At 43.2% G+C, this 23,108-nt stretch overlaps 1 protein-coding gene across 1 annotated transcript in view; it reads right to left on the reverse strand.

Moving 5' to 3' along the window:
• LOC132830456 (calcium-binding protein 8) overlaps positions 1-23,108 on the reverse strand; it is a 360,349-nt gene that overhangs the window by 269,846 nt on the left and 67,395 nt on the right. The window contains exon 4 of the mRNA XM_060848180.1: positions 4,718-4,830. Coding sequence (XP_060704163.1) covers positions 4,718-4,830 — 113 coding nt within the window. The remainder of the gene's footprint in view (positions 1-4,717; positions 4,831-23,108) is intronic.

Consider the following 23,108-nt stretch of genomic DNA (forward strand, 5'->3'; position numbering starts at 1 on the left):
CCATTCCGGGCTACACTAGCACAGCCCCTGATGCCCAGAATCCCATTCCGGGCTACACTAGCACAGCCCCAATGCCCCAGAGTCCCACTCCAGGCTACACTAGCACAGCCCCTGATGCCCCAGAGTCCCATTCCGGGCTACACTAGCACAGCCCCTGATGCCCAGAATCCCATTCCGGGCTACACTAGCACAGCCCCAATGCTCCAGAGTCCCACTCTGGGCTACACCAGCACAGCCCCAATGCCCCAGAGTCCCACTCCGAGCTACACCAGCACAGCCCCTGATGCTCCAGAGTCCCACTCCGAGCTACACCAGCACAGCCCCTGATGCTCCAGAGTCCTACACGGGCTACACCAGCACAGCCCCTGATGCCCCAAAGTCCCACTCCGGGCTACACCAGCACACTCCACATGGCCACGAAAATCCCGCTCCTGGTTTCACAGGTTGGCTGACTCCGTAGGTAAGATAAGTTTGAGCGAAAACTATATAAAACTGAGAAAAGAAGAAGGGGAGAAAATGAAAAAGTAAAGAAAAAGCAGTTGAAGAGGACAAGCCTGGAGACAGGAGCCTGCACACTGTATCATTGAGATTAGATGCCTTCTGACTGCATTATGAGGGTTGATTAATGAGCTTAGGACAGTTCTGCTTGCAGAGAAGAGAACTAAGGATATTTGACAGAGCCTTTCAAAATGCTGAGCAGGCTGGACAGAGTAGCTAGGCAGAAAGTGTCCCCACTTGTAAAAGGAACAAGAACAAGTGGGCATAGATTTAAAGCAATCTGCAAAAGCAGCACGGGGTGCAGTGAGGAAAATCTTTTCCACTCAGCAGGGAGTTAGGGTATGGAATGGACAGCCTGAAGTGTGGTGGATGAAGGTTCAATTTAGCCATTCAAGAGGGCACTGGATGATTATTTGGATAAACGTAATGTGCAAGAGTTTGGGGAAAAGCAGGAGATCGACACGCAGGGGACTGGCACAAAGTAATCTTGCTCATTTAACAAGCCTGTATAGGCACGATGGCCAAATGGTCTCTTCTGCAGCTTTACACCATGATTCTGCATTTGACCAGCTTCTCTTGTGCCAACTTGATTCATTCTGTGAACGTCCAGTGTGACTCTGAATTGATTTGATTGGGTCTATATTGACAACCTCCAATTCCAATGGTACCCTCTTAGCACAAGCCAGCACGAGGTTCTAACAGTATCTGCTGGTTGAGAAGCAATCATGTGTCAAACAGACATGTAGTTTCACCCCCATACTCTTTACACAGCTTACAAGAATATAAATAATTTATTTTTGTAAGTCACAACTGAATCTGCTTCCACCACCTTTCGAACTGTGCGTTCTAGACCAGGAACCTTCCTGCACACAAAAAAATTCTTCTTTCCAGATTTTTTTTGCCAATTATCTTAAATTTGTGCCCTCTGGTTACCAGCCCTCCTTATAATTGCTGTTATTTTAAATGCGCTATTTTGCCAGTGTTAAGATAACACCAATTGCAAAGCTTTCATTTCAATTAATTTGTTAAAGGACATGCTGACATTTGGAAAAAAAAATCTATTTGTCCAGCATTATTTCTGTTTTCTGAATTGTTCAAATTTAATCATCTATTCTGAAATTACAGGAGTTAGTCACAGGTTTTCAATGACGTTCTGACCACCTTCACAAGGGAAATCAATTTTCACCAGTATTATTTTGCCTTGTTAGAAGCAAGACGTAGTGACTAATGCTTAACTTAAAACAATACACTATCTGCCCTCCTCAGCTGAATTGATGATAGCAAATGTACAAATGTCATTGTGTCCATGGAAACGACACACTTTGAGGAGTGACTGTTCACTAAACAGCATCCAAATCATTCAAACACATCCAGCCGCATTTAATGGTTATTTCGAGGTCAGTCATGAGCACATAACCACAAATTCAAATTTGCAATTCAAAAATTACAAAGAGCTGCCAGGCAAAAAACAACTTTCACACCTTGAAGTGGATATTAAGTTTCTGCAATGGATCTGAAGTCAATGTAGTAGCAATGGAAGCAGTCTGCCAATTCACTAATACTGATTTGACACAACCATGCTGTCAAAATCAACCTCATTCTAGAGATATATCTTTTTTTTGATATTATGCATTAGTTCCCAAGTATTTCGCAATCATAAATCTAGAATGATAAACAGAGTGAAACTTGAACAGTTAATAAGAGAATTATAGAACAAAACATTCTCACAGACTGAAATGTCTGTGGCTTGTGCTATTTCATTTGGCTACATTCAGATCCTACCCTTTTGGTATCATGTTGTCAAGGAAGACCTTAACAGGTTCTTTATTGGAGAAGAATTACAAGCCTCATAAAAGAAGCTAGCAATATGAACATAACCCCATGATCTTCTGATCGTGTAGTAATTGTTCTGCACTAGGACAGGACCAGCTCAAATGCTTGATCAGTCCCCTATGTAGAACAAATAATCTTAGAATCAAAGAGGCTGACCTTGACTTTGTACAACAGCATGAAGTAGGTGACAGTGAGTCAGCAGCCTGCTCTACATCTCTACTTATTCCTATTGATTTTCAATCTGACTGAGGAAGAAAGAATTTTGCTGCTTCACAAGGTGAGTAAACCTAGTGACCTCCATAACAATCTTCAAACACATTTAAGATGTACTTTGTTGGTTTGTTCTGCTGGTCATCTTAGTGTAGTCTATCACTCAATGGTCAATGTCACTGTGGCCATTAAGTTTATAAATTGCAGCCTGCCATCTCACTCCCCACCAAACTCCGAACAATACCACCCATGGTCTAAATCTGCTTGTAAACTAACACTACCCAAAGTGCAACTGAGGTGGATTGGTTGTTTGCCATAGTAACCGAATTTAATTTGGATCACCGTGCAATGACACACTTTGTATTGAGTATACAGTGTAGATAGTGTACAGCATATTATTGCCCCAATTTTAAAAGAGTCTGGTTTTCAACTGGGGCTGTTGAGGAGCAGAAATCTAAGATATCCAAAGCATCTTTCAAAATTACCTCACAGCCCTCAGTCACTGCTCTGCAGAACCACATTCTCCTGCCCCAGAAATGTCAGGACCTCACTGTCTGGACACACACTTGAACAGGAATCCCTTAGATGCTGTTCTCTATGCCACTCATGAGTTATTCCTGGTACTTACTATTCACTCATTCCCCCCAACTCAAAGCCTGTTCTCATCGGTTTTTAGATTGCTAAGTTATAACTATTAGCATTATGAATGGGAGGAAAGAAGCAAGACATCTTTACAGATTAATTTACTACTACATGAAAATCATAACCATTATTTCACCACAGCAATACCATTCATGACAAATAGTGTTTCCCAGCAAATTCTACAAGCTTGTCACCCTGTGAAGAATGCAGCTCCCGCTGAGCTGAGTGGCAGAAGAAACGAAATCAAGAACAGTCAAGTGCTTTTCAACATCAGTGCCAACCATCTACAGCAATTACAGAACAAAAATCATTACAGCATCTCAAACTGCCATAAACGACACTAGCAAATTCTCACAAGCCATTGTACAATTGTATTTTTCATAAGACATGAACAATTACTTTGAATTTCAAAATTATAAAATATTATTAAAGTAAAATGAAGTAATTGACAACATTTTCATTCCCTCTGCATATCTTCTTTATTCTACAGGTTTTGCAGTGCCAGTGTTGGACTGGGGTGGACAAAGTTAAAAATCACACAACAGCAGATTATAACCTGGTGTTGTGTGATTTTTAACCTTATTCTATAGGTATGTACAATGACTGGCCAAGCAGAAAATATTCTGTTATTAATATTTGTACTGAAACTATAGGTGTAATCATTACATCTGAAGTAGGAACAGAGGGGTTAATATTAGGAGAGTTAAAATTGAAGCGCTTGATAGTCTTGAAGTAAAGGGTGCAGTTACACTTGATTTCCTCCTGACCTGAGATGCATGACCAAGAGTGGTTTGGGGAACGTTAATTTAGCAGTTGTAATACTCTATGTAAGCACTGTTATTCAGGGCTATACAGAGCAAAGAGATAAGGAAAACTAGAGGCAGTTTAAAGATAGTTGAGTCACCTTGGAAACTAGCAGACCCAAGACTAAAGGTTGAAATAACAAGGGTCTGCAAGAAGTTGAGAATTATAAATATCTGCTGAAAACTCTTACATTACCATAAATTTCTTTGAATAATCAAATCTTCTCCCTTGTCAAATTCAAATTTGCTTTCTTCACTCACATAGATTTGAGGGTGGCTATTTTTCACCATAACAACATCATTTTTTATGTCAAATATTAAATAGACAAATTATTCTGTGCAAAACGAAATGAGTTTGTAATATGAATGCATGCAACCATTAATGGTCCTATGGATACGTATTGACTCCAGTGGTATCAAATATTCATAGATATATTTTATATTTTTCCAAAACTGTTGGCATGCCACTGGAGTCATTGCAATATCACAGAAATCATGAGTACGCTTTTATAACAGCAGACTTTCTGATGCAAGCTTACAACTGTACCTCATGTGGTGCAAATCAATCATTGCCGCACTCTGCAACTGAAATCAGACACTAATCTGATAAGCAATGCAATTGTTCATCTCCTACATCAAAGTATCAAACAGACCTTGTCGCGATGTGACACTGCACAAGATTTTAAAATGCGGATACTACCACAAAGTATCTAAGCAAATAAATATCTTACCTGCCAAAATATGGAGTCTATTGTGCTGCCATGAAAACCTTCCCGCACCTCAGATGACAATAGTTTAGGGCCGAGTATCGTCATGAATTCATCAAAGTCCACTTGCCCATCACCTGCGATACACAATGAGTTAATAATCAGTCCTGTTAAAGCTCCAATTTTGACAGTTTTCTTCTTAGGATAGTGGAATTAACATAATGTTCTGTCATGAGAGTTTCCCTAGACTCCCACACTTAACATCTGAGTCCATTATAACTCCCCAACTCACTCAACTGAACTCCTTTTAGCTGAGGGAACAGTGCAATGAAGAAGGGATATCAAATGTATGAAGAAATGTTCAGGGTAAAAAAGATGCATTTATCTTCCTGACTACTTTGTTGCTAGTAGATTCTTTCTATATGCATGTGTAAGGTCATCCAATGGAATTCCAGAGCTTGGTGCCCTGTAACCTGGCTATGGATGATACCATCAACCAGAAAGATGAGTTGATGGGTCAATTGATCGCAACATTGAGATGCTACAGGTGCAAGTGGAAAGGGCATGAGAGGAACACACAACTTCAGGAGTCACAATTAATAGCTTTGGTATTTTTATATTTCTATTAAAAATCGCAATTTGCTCCAGCATACAGTGACAAACAATCTAAAATGTATGCATATATTTATCAAGGTACATGGGAATACAGCCCACACAGGTTCAGCAAACTCCATCAGTTCTCTCACGCTTCTACTCTTTTGCTTCATTGTTTTGTCATAGTCCATCCCAGACAATCTTGGCCACACCGAAGCCAGCTGTTACATGCTATGATGGCAAACACAGCGCTGTTATGAGTGCCAGCATCCCACGAGCACCTTCTGAAAGCATGGGCAATAAGTTCAAGCAAGTGCTGGGCACCTTTGAAGCAGGAAACCCAATTTCTCATCAATAGCTTCAGGCACTAAAGGACAACCCTCTCACCCTCTTCATGTAATGCAGGTTAATGGCAGGAATCCAGGTGCCCCATTCAGTGTTCCATCACTAAAACAAATGGACAGGCACTCCAGTCCCACACATTGGGTATGCTTATTTTTAAAATCTGCACTAATACTGTGTTCTAAACTAAATCTGAGGCAACACCCTGTACAAGCTTGATCTTATATTTCTTTATCTTTGTTATCAACTACAGCATACTCTTAGCCTGTTGTTCTATAAACAAACATAAACAGCCCCGGTCTGCTGAATCCCTTTGTTCCTTTAGCCCATCCAAACATCACTACATAAATGCTTTTCTGTTTACATTGTTTTTCCACATACGACTCTTGCACTTAAAGCCTACCACTTCACAGTTAGGTAACAAAACACTGTATCGACTATTGATTTGTGATTTAGATTAGTCAGGAGCCCTGTCCTCCATCTTAGGTCAAAAATTCCTTTCAAACATCCCAAGCACCATTAAAACAAACACGTTGGCAGCCTTTACCCTTCTTTAAAAGAAGAAAATACTCTTTTGATGCAATGTCTGTTAGATTGAGCAGCTGCTTTCTGCAAATAACAATTTAATGAGAAGCTTAGTGATATATTTCCCATTGTATATTTTTAAAATATACTTATTTCCACTGTCAGCTTTCCAATTATTAGCTTTTTTTACTCTGAAGTTATTAAATCCTGAATTCAAAAACTGTGTCTTATATATCTTTTCATACAAGCTGCGATAAAGTTAATTTGAAAAGAAAATTAGTGTGATGCATTACTGCTGATTGCTCTCTGCCTGTTAGCACCTCATACTATTGCTTGTTTTATAATAAGGTTCATCAGTCTCCACCACTGATGGTCTGTGTGTTGGTATTAATGTAATTTGCTTTTAATAATTTTTCAGATGTTGAAAGGATCATACCATTGCCGTTGACCAAGTCTGTAACTAATGTTACCTGTACCACACTTTCTAAAATCTTAATTGCATAGCTTTCAGAACATTTCAACTTGATGAAACAATTAGTTCTACATTAAAAATAATATTTACAATTTATACAACAGAAATTCTGCATGTCTTGTGACAAAGAACTCTGGAACTGGAGTCTGAACTCTGTCAACGGCAGTATGGCCATCAATCCATGTCTATATTTCTGAGGGTCCCCTGGTCTTGTTTCAGAGAAACAGGCTATGCCACAACAATGTGAGCAGTGCAAAGTCAATGTCAGTCAGCCTCAACATAACATGACTTTTATTACAGTCAACACTGAGCAGTGCAGGCTGTAACCCATAGCCAATTAGAAGTGGCTAACTGTGTGAAGCAATTGCACTTTAATGAGGTGTAAGGGACTGAGTTCCTGTTTCCACCCAGAGCACTTAACATACTGTAAATGACAATTTTATACTTGACTATTATGGAAGTGAAAAAATGGCAAACATAGTTTTGGTCAAAAATGTGTTAGCTGAAGGGTGATAAACAAATCACACGCAAATATTCCTTGCCTAGAGATGAAGACAGACTTGCATGTATTAGTCAATTTCCAGTGACAAAAGGAGAGTCTCAGGACCAGACATATTTATTCAGACGAACTGGGGTTAATTATCAAAGGACTGCTAGAAAAAAAAACCGGAAATGATTGGGAAACTTACCAAGTTTGGCAGCATCGGTGGCTCAGTGGTTAGCATCGCTGCCTCACACTACCAGGGACCTGGATTTGATTCCACTCTTGGGTGACTGCCTGTGTGGAGCTTGCATGATGTCCCTGTGTCGACATTGGTTTCTGCTAGATGCTCGAGTTTCTTCCCACAGGCCAAAGATATACAAGTTGGGTGGATTAGCCATGCTACATTACCCCTGGTGTTCAGGGATGTGTAGGTTAGATGTGTTAGCCGTGGGAAATGCAGTGTTGCAGAGATGGGTCTGGGTGGCATGCTTTTTAGAGAGTTGGTGTGGACCATTGGGCCAATTGGCCTGTTTCCACACTGTAGGAGTTCTAAGAGAGAAATAAAGTTAACATTTCAAGTCCAATATGACATCTTCAGAACAATACAGAGTCACATTAGACGTGAAATGTTAACTCTTCTTTTTTTGTAATTCATTCATAGGCTAGGCTAGTAGTTATTGCCCATCCCTAATTGCTCTGACGGCGGCTAAGAAACAACCACATTGCTGTGGGTCTGGAATTAGGCTAGACCTAGTAAGGATGACAATTTCCTTCCCTAAAAGGCATCAGTGAACCAGATGGATCTTTCCAACAATCAACAAAGGTCCCCAAGTAGAGTTAGTTGACATATAGGATTTTATCTGCAGTACAGTCTATGCAGATGGGAGAGGGAAAACCAAGGTGTTCGGAAAGCCATCCTTGGTGGGAGAGTGTAATTATAATAATTTTATACAATCAGAATAGGCACTTAAAGCAAAATAAAAATTATAATTTTATCTATCATTTAGGTAGCACCCATCATGACCTCCATTGTTCTGTAGTGCTAAATCTTATGTTAATTTGGGCTAAGTTTTACTTTTGTTGAGTATCACGGAGGTTTGCTCCCTGCAAGACTGAATAATTCTACTCTTATTAACTAATTAACTAACCACCCTGCCCCTGTGGCACACCTTGTGCCCAATTCTCACTCCATTCTACAGTTACAATTAGATTTATTGTCACATGTATACAAAAATACAGTGAAACGTGTTGTATCGAGTGCAAAACGCAATGTATTGCCATGGCTCCAGCACCATCTTGAAATACTGAATATAACACAAGGCCCTACTGCAATAGTGTTCAGCTTTCCCTCTTCTTGTTACCCTCCCCTATTCCTCCGTTCTCTGCTTGACATCAGCCAGAGTCTCTGTAACGGGTTCTGGGGTCTGGGTTATGGGCTCTGGGGTCTCTGTAACGGGCTCTGTGGTCTCTGTAACAGGCTATGGGGTCTTGGTTACGGGCTCCAGAATCTCTGTAACGGGATCTGGGGTCTGAGTTATGGATTCCTGGGTCTCTAACTGACTTAAGGGTCTCTGGTATGGGCCCCAGGGTCTCTGTAACAAGCTCCACGGACTTGGTTACGTGCTCTGAAATCTCTGTAATGGGTCTACGGTATCAGTTATTAGCTCTGGGGTCTCTGTAACTGACTCTGGAGTCTTGGTTATGGGCTCCGGGTCTCGGTTACACGCTCTGGGGTCTTGGTTAAGGGCTCTGAAGTCTCTGTAACAGTCTCCAGAGTCTCGGTTACAGGTTCTGGGGTCTGGCTTACGGGCTCCAGGACTTCTATAATAGGCTCCAAGATCTCTGTAATGGGCTCTGGGGTCTGGGTTATGGGTTCTGGGGTGTCTGTAACAGGCCCTGAGGTCTCTGTAACAGGCTCTGGGGTCTCTGTAAGGGCTTCAGGGTCTCAGTTACGATCTACAGGTGTCTCAGTTATGGGGTCCAGGATCTCAGTAATGGTCACTGCGGTCTATGTAACGGGCTCTGGGGTCTCAGTTACGGGCTCCAGGTTCTCAGTTATGGGCTCTGGGATCTCGGTTACAGGCCTGTTACTGCTTTCACACCCATTCCCACAACTGCTGCATTCAAGTTGGAGCCATGGAACTGGTCTCATACCTCCTAATCGCCCTCCGACACTCCTTCAGATGCTGACACCAGTCACCATTTGCCAGAGTTGGTAAGACCTACACACAAAAGGACCCACCATGCACCTGACACCCTTCAAAAGACCAACATCCCTGGCACCCATACCATCTTTAAAAGGCTATGCTGCGCCCAGACAGGCTTGATGACGCCCTGCTTTCAGCTCCCACCAAGGATCGTGCTCAATCACTCTCACTATTTCATGAAACATCTCCCATCACTTACTCTCCCCAAATCCTTGACCTATTAATCCTGCATGGCCTTTGCACTGCCTGCCACTCACTTAGGTCACTTCATCAATTTCCTGCTCCTTGGTCCAGCACTAACAGCTGTGCCACACACAATTCACTTAGTTCTTCCCTTTCATTCATTGTAGGGTAAAACAACCACAAGAGGGCAGAGAATGAGTGGAGGGGTGCCCAACATGAGACTCCTCACCCCCTACGTTGAGAGAATCCTGTCTCTCACAGAGAGGACCAGGACCACTCCAATGGAGAAGCCCAGGCATCCATGAGTAAGTACCACTCTTCATTCCATTGCAACTCTCACAGTAGCCCCGCTGTCAGCATCATTCACTGCACACCATTTCCAACCTCTGGCCATGATGCCTTCTCCCTCGTGTCTTAAAGGTGCCAGCAAGATAGCCACACTCTTGGCCCAAAGTGCCTGAAGGGGAGTTACTGCTGAGGAGAGAGGTGCCAAGGCCAAGGCTGTATTATCTGGACCCAGCTGGTTGAAGAATGCAATCCTCTGGCTGCCTTTATGGACAGGTTGATGGCTGCCAATGGAAAGCCAGGTCCAGCAACCTCAGGCTCTGCTGAATCGGACAAAGAACCTGGACTCCATTGGCTGTGCTGCTGGTCCTCGGGACCAAACACAAGTTTACAAGGGAAGGAGGACCTTTTAGATCACTCCAGGTGTCCAGCCATCACATTGAGACAGGCAGATGCCTGGTGGCACCCAGCCAGAGAAGGAACTACATACAGCCCCTTAACGGGTGCCTCTTAGGACATTCCAGAAGTGGTAGGGCATCCACCTTCACTCTGCCTGCCCACCTCCTGCCTCAGGTGGAGTCAAGGGTTTTGCACCAGAATAACTGTGCCAGAGCCCCAGACTGATGGGTGACTCTCTCAGCTTGCCTGAGGACTACTCACTGAAGACTTGGCAATGTGACTGGCTGCACACTCAATGTGTTTGCCATGAAAGCTGCTGGCACTGGGGCAGGTTTCGGATTAACGTGGTGATGTGTTGTACTGTAAGATGTTTGTCCCCTTGACTGAGGATGACTGACCAGCAAGACAAGTTGCCTGGATCCATGACTGTGCAAAGAGGAAAGGCAAGGCAGGTCAATGCAGGGAAGCCGTGGGCATGCAGGGAGACCCAACGTGACTGCGTGCTGAGAGAGTGAACAGGCAACATGGAGATGCAGCCGGGTCCAAGCTGTTGTCTGGGTAACTGTCCCTCAGAGCAAAGTTTCCTTTGTGCAGCCTTGTGATGCTAATTGCCAGTAGGGGCTGAACTTCATAAGCATCTTACAAGTGGATGGCTGAGAGGTTGGCAAGTTCCAAAGGGCAGTATCAGGTGCATGGTGCTGATGCCCATTGATCATGCCCTGTGATGTTGCTGCATGGCAACCAATATGTAAGCTCTTTGCGGCTAATGTGAATTGAAATAACCAGGTAATATCTTCATGTCACGAATTCTTGGTGTCTACTTTGCTCATGGTGGATGGTAGGAGAGAAAACTGCATTTTAATAGAACATAGAACATAGAAGGATACAGCGCAGTACAGGCCCTAATGAAGCAAGATGTGAACTAACTAGGTTGTTTACAAACAATAAAAGGCAACTCGCTGCTACCTGACAAGTTAGTCTCATGATATTCAGAACTTGGTTAAAAATATGCAGCGAGTTGTTTCCAATATCAAGATAGACCTCGCTGATATTTCTCATGATTCTGCTACTTTTCCCACCATACCCAATTTCATTCAGGGCCCTATAAGATTCTGCTTAAAGTGTTTGATGGCTCATGAGGTACTTTCAATCCAGTCACTGTTGTAACAAAGGAAACGCAAAAATTTTCATTCAAGTTCACACAAACAGCAATGTGCCATTGACCAATTCTCTCTGTATTGATTTGGTTAATATTGATGTTGATAAGTATGGCCCAGGAACCACAGATGACACTCCTGTCCTTGTCTGAAATCATGTTATGGGTTCTTTGACATCCACCTCACCAACTGACAGGGATTTGGTTCAACATCTCACCCTAAAAGACAGGATCTGTAACAGTGCAGCACTCCCCCTGTACTAAACTGGAGGACCAACGCAGCCAATGTTACACCAAATCATGAGATAAAAGTGCTAGAGTACAATGGGACCCTGATCAGGTGGTGTGATGGGGCGAGGAATGGCAAATAGAGCTTAATCTAGACAAACATGAGGTTCTGACATTTTAGTAGGACAAATCAGGGCAGGACTTATACACTTAATGGCAGATTCCTGGGGAGTGTTGCCAAACTTATGCACCTTGGAGTGTAGGTTCATTGTCCTTGAAAGTGGAGTTGCAGGTAGAAGGATAGTGAGGAAGGTGTTGGTATGCCTGCCTTTATTGGTCAGTGCATTGAGTGTAGGAGTTTGGAGGTCACGCTGTGGTGGTGTAGGACATGGTTTAGGGCACTATTGGAATACTGCATTCAATTCCAGCCTCCCTGCTGTCGGAAGGATGTTGTGAAACCTGAAAGAGTTCAGAAAAGATTTACAAGGATGTTACCAGGGTTGGAGGGTTTGAGCTCTAGGGAAAGACTGAATTGGCTGGGGCTGTTGTCCTTGGAGCATCGAAGGCTGAGGTGCAAACTTATAGAAGTTTATAAAATCATGAGGGGAATGAAGAGGGTGAATATTCAAGGCATTTTTCCCCCAAGGTAGGGAAGTCCAAAACTAGAGGATATAGGTTTAAGTGAGAGGGGCAAGATTTAAAAGAGACCTAAGGGGTTTTGAAATAGAAGGGTTTAAAGGGATATGGGCCAAATGCTGTCAAATGGGACTAGACTAATTTAGGATATCTGGTCAGCATGGACCAAAGTGAGATTCTAAGGAAGTGAATGCAGATGTAAGATCTTTTGATATTGCACAAATCTGGTCAAGGTTGTTTACAGATTACTCAAGGAATCAGAGATGTTGCGGTAACACATACTTTACATGTGCATTACAGACTGGAGCTGCTCAGAGTGATGGTAGAGGCTGTAACTTTCTGTCCATCACAAGATTGACTGAATTCCCTCACTTTTTGCAGCTGCCATGAGTATACATTTGAAGGTTGATACTCAAGCTATTTTGACCTGTAATGAAATCACCATGCTTCCCAAATGACACGCTGGAGGTTTCTGGTTCAGAAGCAGTGATGCTACCCTCTGCTCCACATGGAGAACTTCTTGAAATTTTTCCCAAAAAGTTTTACTCCCCAAGAGAACATGAAGAGGAAGAGTCCTAATACTCATCACTCAATCAAATACAGCAGAAATTGGAGGATGTGAATACAGCTGAGGTTACTATTCTAATTAGACATTCATAAAATGAGACACACTGACAGCCAGTCATTCAGATTAATGGCAGTCAGAGATACTCAGTTGATTATTTGGTACTCTTTAAGTTTCTGACTTTAAGTGTAAATTTATAAGTATAGAATGAAAGACAAAATAAGTCTGTGGGACTAATGCATTAAGTCTGAAATAATTATTAGAAATTCATTAAGTCTTAAATAATTATTAGAAATATTAATATAAACATTACCTTTGCAAACTAATGAAAAGATGATAGAAAATTAACAGGGACAGCTTAATTAAAACAAATCTTAAATTGATATGCAAATTGTCTTTGCAGTTGTGAAGTGGGAGATGGCACAGGGCAGGGTGACACATGGCACAAAGGCACACAAGATGGCAGCTGGATCACAATTTGAAGAGAGCCAGCAGAGCAAACACAGACACCTCTCTCTACAAGAATCTCAGGGAATCTCTCTCCCACTGCAACTCCCAGGTCATTTCCTCTGCCCCGCAGCTGTACTCTTTGATACCTTCCCCTACCCTCCTCCCCAACCTATCACCTTCATCCCCACCCCCAATCATCTATTGTACTCTATGCTACTTTCTCCCCACCTCCACCCTCCTCTCATTTATCTCTCCATCCTTCAGGCTCACTGCCTGTATTCCTGATGAAGGGCTTTTCCCCGAAACATTGATTTTCCTGCTCCTTGGATGCTGTCTGAACTGCTGTGCTTTTCCAGCATCACTCTAATCCAAATACAGACACTGCTTGGGGCCACCAGGATACCAGCACAATGCACTCACAACCTAGTTGATTAGTTTAAGGCGGGTGTGGGAAAAGAATACACGAGTAGTGTATACTGCCTGCTGAAGTGTCTGGGTCCAGCCAACACCTTTGATAGAAATGCTAACTGTTTGATACAGACTCAATACAAAGTGCTAATAGCCAGGGCTGCAGTAATCATCCTTCTCAGGAAGAGCAATTAGCGCCCATTACTACAGCAATGGACTTCCGCGCAGACATTGAAACTGACAACCGACCTCACTGAAATTAACAAAGGCTGTGCTGGAACTGACAATGACTGCACCAAAACTATCAACAATTCTGCAATGTTTACAATAAACAAACTATGTTACAGAGACAATAATCTCATCACTGACCTATTATATCACAAAATGTATAAAAGTACGAAGTTAAAAATCACACAACACCAGGTTATAGTCCAACAGGTTTAATTGGAAGCACACTAGCTTTCGGAGCGACGCTCCTTCATCAGGTGACTGAAGGAACGTCGCTCCGAAAGCTAGTGTGCTTCCAATTAAACCTGTTGGACTATAACCTGGTGCTGTGTGATTCTTAACTTTGTACACCCCAGTCCAACACCGGCATCTCCAAATCATGTTTAAAAGTATCTTGACATGTGCTCTGGGTTGAGAGGAGACTCGCAGCTGCCCACTGTGCTGTTGGTGCCTTTCTCTACCTGGAGCTCCGGTATTTCCTCGTACAATAAACTCTGTCGCTGAACCCTGACTCTGACTCTGAGGCTGGGGATTTTTCCCACAACAGCTGCACCTGATTGACCAAAATCACTTGTTCATTAAGAGAACCTAAAGTATTTAACATACATCAAGATTTTCACAGTGTTGTGTGCTTTTATGTTTCACTTTTATTATAGGTGAATTAATGAAAGAATGAAATAGTTTCTTGCAAATCTGTATTTCACAATAGAACAAATCTCCACTTTACAACAGAGTGAAATTCACTTGAGATCTGGGGCAGGAATTTTGGACATCAATAACGGTGGGCACTCAAACTAGTACTGCCAACCAGTGTGCCGGTTTGAGGTCATAATTAAAGAAGAGGGTTGATCTCATCATGTGGTTCCCTGAGCAGGCTGTCAAAGCTATTTGGTAGATTGTCTCATCAACAGAACTTTCCAAAGAGCACCAAAATGTAGCTTGGTTGTTGGTAAGAAGGGCATGACCGTCAGATCCTTCATGTACACCCAGACTCTCTGCAGCACCCTGCCCTCAGGGCAGCTCAGTGGGAAGATGGTAGAGACTGAGCATCTCCTTCTGGAACTTGCCTTTGCAAAGAAGGTCTGCAGAGATTACTTACAGTGTGGAAGCAGGCCCTTCGGCCCAACAAGTCCACACCGACCCGCCGAAGCGCAACCCACCCAGACCCATTCCCCCACATTTACCCCAACCCCTAACACTATGGGGAATTTATCATGGTCAATTCACCTAACCTGCACATTTTTGGACTGTGGGAGGAAACCGGAGCACCCGGAGGAAACCCACACAGACACGGGGAAAATGTGCAAACTCCACACAGTCAGTCGCCTGAGGCGGGAATTGAACATGGGTCTCTGGTGCTGTGAGGCAGCAGTGCTAACCACTGTGCCACCCATTGGTTTGTGGTTACAGTGGTTTTTGTCAATGTTCGTCCCAAGCATCTCTGTGACCTGGCACACTGTGCTCTACAGTCTATCCCCTCAAATGTAGACTGAGACAGACATTGACTGTGCCCGGAGGACCATCAATTTGGTGAAAGACACTTGTTGGTCTGCCCGAAACTTTCTGATCTTCCAAAGCAAAGAGTTGACCTTTACCGAGTGTTGCAGACTGGTACATTCCAGGACGACATGCTGAGGGTCACACTAAAGCTTGGGGCAGCCACTGCCAAGGTGCACTGGGGAAATACCACCATCTAAGGTCTTTCTGCCAAAGTACAAGGGGATCTATTCAGTTATCAGACCCTCAAATGTATGTAAATAGTATTCTACATGAATAGGAAATGTCTTTGTTTGCAACTGCAGGGAATGTCAAATTCCAATGCACATTTTCTTTTTATTTGCAAAGACAGTATAGAATTGGTTAGTCCCTTGTGTTGTACATATTTTTGCAATTAAAAAAAAGTTTTTGGTCGTCATTGTGGTGGGTGGGTGAGGGGTGGCATCAGTTTTGGCTGCACCATTAAATTGGGAGATGTGGGCATAAAGGGAGCACAGCTGTGGGGTTTACTCCATCATTGGACATGTAGAGATTGTGAAGAGGATCATTTCAGCATACTGAGGTAATGCAGGGATTGAGATTCTCCTGGTAATTCACAGCCCTAACTGGGGTGTGTGGGAGCAGTTTTGATTAGATCACTTACAGTGTGGAAACAGGCTCTTCGGCCCAACAAGTCCAAACCAACCTGCCGAAGCGTATACCACCCAGATCCATACTCCTACATTTACCCCTTCACCCAACACTACGGGCAATTTAGCGTGGCCAATTCACCTAACCTGCACATTTTTGGATTGTGGGAGGAAACCCACGCAGATACAAGGAGAATGTGCAAACTCCACACAGAGAGTCGCCTGAGGCGGGAGTTGAACCCAGGTCTCTGGTGCTGTGAGGCAGCAGTGCTAGGCACTGTGCCACTGTGCCGCCCATAAGGAGCCAATGTTATTGTGAAGATAGCTAACAACAAATGTGGCAACAGCTGAAACTACATTGACAGCTCTCAGCCATTGGGTTGAATAGCAATAAGGTTTAACGTCCTCATCAGCAAAGGTGGAGCATGATGGAAGAGAAGAGGAGCAGCTGGAAGGCATTGGATTTATCACCAAAGAAGATAATACCGAGATATGTCAGAGTCAGTGCTGCATACAGTGTGCCCCTCCAAGCAGATAGTCACTGAGAACTGTAGTCTTGTCCTCACACCTTACAACAACATCCGCATTCCCTATGAGTAAGCATCAAAGTCAGTGTGGCCTTGCTATTCTAGACTTCTGCCACCTTCCAAGAATCAGAAATGAACCTTCATCACATCTCGAAAGCTAGGTCATTACATCTCACAGGTCACTGATGACCTATTTGCAAGAGTTGAGCAGTACATAAGATTTCCAGTAGGTAACAAGGCCAGTGGGATTCACTTCCATCAGTGGACTCCATTGTAAACCCACTGCCATTAAAGGTTCTGAGTGAGGGACCAGGGAGATTCATGAACAGACTTCCAATACCTCAATGTTCAGCTCATCTGCAACTACACATCACCTTTATTGGTCAGTGCATTGAGTACTAGAGTTGGGAGGTCATGTTGTGGCTGTACAGGAAATTGGTTAGACTACTGTTAGAATACTGTGTTCAATTCTGGTCTCCCTCCTATAGGAAGGATGTTGTGAAACATGAAAGAGTTCAGAAAAGACTTACAAAGATATTGCCAGGGTTGGAGGGTTTCAGCTACCGAGAGAGGCTGAATAGACTCAGGCTATTTTCTCTGGAGTGTCAGAGGCTGAGAAGTGACCTTACAGAGGTTTGTAAAAACATGAGGATGAATAGACAAGGTATTTTTCCCAGGGTAGGGTATTCCAAAACTAGAGGGCATAGGTTTAAAATGAGAGTAGAAAGATTTAAAAGCGAGCTAAGGGGCAACTTTTTCACGGAGAAGGTGAGGCGTGTGTGGAATGAGCTGCCAGAGAAAGTGGTGGAGGCTGATACAATTACAACATTTAAAAGGCATCTGGATGGGTATATGAATAGGAAGAATTTAGAAGGATATGGGCCAAATGCTGGCAAATGGGATTGGATTTATTTAGGAAGTTTTGTCAGCATGAACGAGTTGGACTGAAGAGTCTGTTTCCATGCTGTCTATCCCTATGACTCTGTGACATCTCTGAGCTTGCAGCTGCCTTGACTCTTTCATCTTCTAGGTTGTCATAGCTCTTCATTTGACACCCTGACTCAACCAAACATCGTGAGTAGTTTCCTCAGGGGCAAGGAGACTGCTACTGCTTTGTGTGACTCTGAGGCAGAAACACACAGACATTAATTGCTCCCATCTGCTCACATTGCATACCCCATTCGAAGAGGGTGAGACCTTGCACCGACACTTTTCATCAGAGAAAGCAGAGGTGCAAAATCTACAGCAACTCAAGATGGTATCTCACTTTGATCTTCTCAATGCACTGCGGATGGACAATAAATGCTGGCTTAGCAAGTAACATCAAGATTTCTTGAGCAAATTAACAGACAAAAATCACAAACAGGATTATATCAAGAACATGCAGCTAGTCTATATAGAATAATGCAAAATAATGCCCAATGCCCTCACAAACAACACGATTCCTTTCCTGGAATTGGTACCATCTCATGAGAAGGACCTCGAGGTGGATGAATCGCTGCTGGGTAACCAATGGAGTCCTACAGGTTCAAGAACTCCATTGATAAATAGGAAGAAATTAATATCAATATTAATATCAAGGTACATGGAAAGCACGGGAATTAAGGAGCAGGTCATCAATATAGTAAATCAAAGGTTCCAATGTATTGATCAATGGATTGGTCTGAAATCTTCTGTAGAGCTTGAAAAAAATATTTTTTAATTTGTATTTTTAAAAGCAATTTATATTTTCTCAAAGTTATTATTAGCACATAGTTGGAAGGTTGTTAATATGCTAATGGTGAATTACTTCTCTCAGAGACTACACAATAAGAGATTTGTTTGCTTATTTGTCTATATAATCAGAAGGGAACACACTATTGTGTTGAAAAATTCTTTAATATCCTTAATATATGAAAGAGTCAGGCATACTGAAACAGAGAGACTGCAAGACAAAGATGCCAAGACAGTCATACCGGAGAAAAAATAAGACTGTGACTGCAGTATGCATTATCCACAAATAGCAATTAGCCTTTTAGCATCTTCTACATCCATTAATTCCACCCCATAGGTCAGCAAGGTCAGCAAATCGTGAGACATGTTCACTTCCAGGTCTTTTCCAACTCACGCATCATTCCAACTTGAACAGACATCAATGTTCCTTCACCCAAAGGTCAAAATCCTCTGAGTGGGGGAGCAAGAGGTCAGTGTGGGGGCTACTGCTACAAGAGAAAGTCCCAACACGGAGGGGCAAGTTCACAGCTGCAGGCCTCTCAGTGAGGCAATGGTGTGGCACTGTGATCAATCTCCCAGGCTGAGCACTGCTATGGGTTAACTCCACAGCTAAAACTGTAAGCCATGCCAATGTTTTGGAACATCAAAATCAGCCAGGTATCAAAGGTCCTGCTTCAACCCAGCAAGAGAGTGCGGAGAGGGCTCGAAAAACCAGCCTCATAAATTTTATTTCAGTTTTATTGGAATACTATATTTTTCACATTACATAAAAAAGAAAAGATGAATGATGATTATTAAGTCATGCAATATGACAAAAGTAATTTTAAAAACCTGGGTTTCATTCAGCAAATACACTAATTTTGGATGGTGGGTGTAATAGGTTATTGAATTTTCACTTTAAGACAAATTGAAATCTGGAAAATCAAATGCATAACCCAAGTACAGATGAGTTTATATTTACAGTTATGATGTCAATGTAACTGCAGCCCATTCCATATAAAGTAAATGATGGTTAAATGCATTGCATCTATCGGTGGTACGTAAGGAGTTGTCTGTGAGAGGGGAGGTGACTCACTCAACTCCTTTGAAGAAGGCCCACGACATCAAATGCCTGTCAGGTGAGTGGACTCTTTTGGATATGAAGGTTAATTTCTGTTCTCTGCTGACAAACAGCCTCCAACACAATTGTATACAGTTGCTGCCTTTGAAAGAAGGTCCATCAGAGAGAATTATGAACCCGCTCCAACTCGATGAAGAGAATTATCTCAATATTTGGAACCAATTTTAGAGTTTCCTGGAAGCGTACATTTGCAATTAATAATGTAGCTGGTGTCTATAGTTGATTCACCTTTACCCTGATGAGTTGGCTTAATAACGTAGACCTGGCAGAGCTGACAGACTGCAGGCAAACAGCAGAGGTCATCAGGCCGATTAATTTAAATATTTTGACGATGTTCCAAGTGCTTTAGTATCTGATGCACTGGGAGAACTCAAAGATTGAATTGGGATTTCTGTGGTGGCAGGGGATTTTGAACTGCTCCCAGTCACATTTACAGCTGAATTCGATTTCAAAGAAATAACTGAGGCTGACTAATTCCATTCAATTTTCAAGTATTTCAAGTCTGACTGCAACGAGTTCTTGTGACAATGACCTGATTTGGAAGAGAGGTCCGCACAAAGAAAGTTAACCATGTATCAGGATCATGATTTGGAGATGCCAGTGTTGGACTGAGGTGTACAAAGTTAAAAATCACACAACACCAGATTATAGACCAATAGGTTTAATTGGAAGCACTAGCTTTCAGAGCGCCGCTCCGAAAGCTAGTGCTTCCAATTAAACCTGTTGGACTATAACCTGCTGTTGTGTGATTTTTAACTATGTATCAGGATCTTAGCTTTGGCTGGTGGCAGGACAACCATCCCCAACAGTTACAGTCACCAGCCCCCAAATGCTGCCACGCTATCACCTGGGCTCATAAGCCTCACTGGCAAGCAGCAGTAACTGAGGGCCACCCAGTGAAGGAGGGCACAGCAACAGAACAAGTAAGTGGGTGAGGCCCAGGGGCTCAGGAGGCACAATCAAACATGTAGGGAACCAAAGATAAAATGTAGAGTACCCGCTGAGGATCAAGTGTGCTAAAATGGTAGGAACCCTCCTCCAAGGAGTCTGCCATGAGGCTGATCAGTTGGGCTGTGAGGGCTGTGCCTCCCTGAGACTAGTAACATGGCAGGACAGCAGTAAGATAGTGGGCATCTTTCCCACTTTCCCACAGCATCTTTACTCCCCTGGTGATGTCTGTAAAAAAAAACTGGTGCTCACAGACCTTCTCTTACAAATCAAAACCTAAAATGGTTGCTATTCCTAAACTGGCAAAACGATGAGTTGGCTTTGGCCTGGGATACAGACCCTGCTCTTATAAAGTCAAGGTGATTAACTTTTAACTGTCCCAGCTATTGGTTTGGATTGCTGTCATTGTTAGCTCGTGGTGAGCTAGAAAGAACTGTTTTTTATTCACTTGTGGGACATGGGTTTCAATGGCCAAGCCAGCACTTATTGCCTGTCCCTAGTTGTCCTAGAGAAGGTGGTGGCAAAGTGCCATCTTGAACTGCTTCAAACCATGTGCTGTAGGTAGACCCACAATGCTCTTAGGGTGAAATTCCAGGATTTTGACGCAGCAAAAGCGAAGGAACTGTGATAAATTTACAAATTCTGATGGTGAGTGGCTTGGAGGGGATCTTGAAGGTGGTGGTGTTCCCATGTATATGCTGCACTTGTCCTTGTAGATGAAAGAGGTCATGGGCTTGGAAACTGCTGTATAAGGATACCTGGTGAAATTCTGCACCAAATTCTGAACACACTGCTGCTACTGAGCCTCAGTAGTGGAGGGAGTGAATACTTGTAGATGTGCTGCCAATCAAGCAGGCAGCTTTCTCTTGGATGCAGTGAAGCTTCTTGAGTGTTGTTGGAGCTGCACACCTGAAATAACTCCACAGAGTCCAGTATCCCATCATCAAGTCACTCATTATTTGCATGTGCAGAGTCCTCGACACTGATCAAGCTTCTTCAGAGCCAACTCTCAGAGTGAACAGGATGCCTGATAGTCCTGTCATATCTGTCAGCCAGGGTTCCTGATTGGACCAGATTAACAGCCCCAATCAGAGAACTCACATCCTATGATGTCCACCTGGCTGACCTTATTACAATCACTACATTCCACCCCTTCCCCCTCTTCCCCACCTGGGTCCAAGGATTTTTTTAAGCTCTTCTTGTAGTATTTTAGCATTACTCTGCCTCTGATGTGGGTAGTGTGTAATGTACAGTAACTCGCCTGCTGCGCCCAGAAGAAATTCATCTTCCTCTTCAGGTGGCAAAGACGTTGAGGCGGCAACAGCTGTGTCCATCTCAGATTACAAGGTATCTTCAATGCTGGACAGATAAGGAGAACCCATGGGTTCTGGAACAGTCAGAAAGGCTGCTGAGGAACGGGCATGTTTTCCTCCCTCACCATGTGGTCCACTTGCTCATTCAGGACTTTCGCACCTACACAAAAACTTCATATGTTACTGGATCTGACCACGTATCGACAATGCCTCTTACCCATGTAGGGCTATTCACATGGTTCCTACATCAAACTGTCTCTCTTGCTTAGCGAAGTTTTGTGTCTGGATTGGGGTTGCCAGGTCCGGGAAGATTGGGTTTAACCTGGTGCAGAGTCTTCTCCCCATTAGCAACTCTGCTGGAGCTATCTGTGTAGTTGTGAGAGGGATGGTCCTGTAATCAAATAGGAACCAGTATAGATTGGTATCTAGCAAAGCTGTAGGCTGTTTCTTAAAGTTGCCTTCAAAGTTTGGACTGCTCTTTCTGCCAGACAATTGGATGGTGGATGGCATGGAGCTGAGCCTAATGACAAATACCATTCAACTTTAGGAAATACTTACATTCCCTGCTGGCAAATGATGGCCCATAATCTGTGACTAACACTTCCAGTCCCATATATTGCAAAAGACATGTGCTGTTTTTATCTCATCATCCCGGTGTTTGATGAATGGACTCTATGCATATCCAGCCATTTTGAGTGGGCGTCTACAATGACTAAGAACATTGGGCCCATGAAAGAAGAGCATAGTCGACATGCAACCGAGTCCAGGGTTTACTCAGCTATTCCCACAAAAGTGGGGGAGCTACTGGGAGTAATTTTTGTCTTTCTTGGCACTCTGGGCACTGTGCTGCCAATGCAGCAATGTCAGCATCCAATCCTGGCCATTGGGCATAACGTCTCGCCAACACATTCATTTTGGAAACCCCTGGATGACCCCGGTGGAGTTCAGCCAGTATCTGGCAGCGACCTTTGCTTGGGACAATTACTGGTGTCCCCCACAATAATATGCCGACCTCTACAGTGATTTAGTCTGTCTGGGTCTGAAAAGGTTTCAGTTCTGATTGTAACAGCTCTTTGGTTTCCCCATCACCACCAGCTGTTTCAATTTTGCTAGGATCGGATCTTTCTCCGTCCAACGTTTGATATTGTCAGCTGTGACAAGAAGGGTATCCAGAATATTTACAACGATTACAACTCTTCTATTGGTGGTGTATCTGCCAGTGGGAGGTGGCTCAGTGTATCTGCATTTGCTGGTTAGCCACATTCTTTCCCCACACTGGCAGGATCAAACAGGTCAAGCTTCCCATGATGCCAGAAATGCTTACTTCAACTCAAAGATGACTGTTCGCAAGCAAATGTTTCCAGTAGGGTGTTTTTTTCTCTCGTTGGCACTGAAACATCTCCACAGAGGTTGGTATCCCGTTACCAAGTCATCCTTTATTTACATGGGGAGAGTCCTTGACACTGATCCAGTTTCCTCAGAGCCAGTTCTCAAAATGAGCAGAAC

This window comes from Hemiscyllium ocellatum, chromosome 31 (genome assembly GCF_020745735.1).
Source record: "Hemiscyllium ocellatum isolate sHemOce1 chromosome 31, sHemOce1.pat.X.cur, whole genome shotgun sequence".
NCBI classification, from domain to species: Eukaryota; Metazoa; Chordata; class Chondrichthyes; order Orectolobiformes; family Hemiscylliidae; genus Hemiscyllium; species Hemiscyllium ocellatum.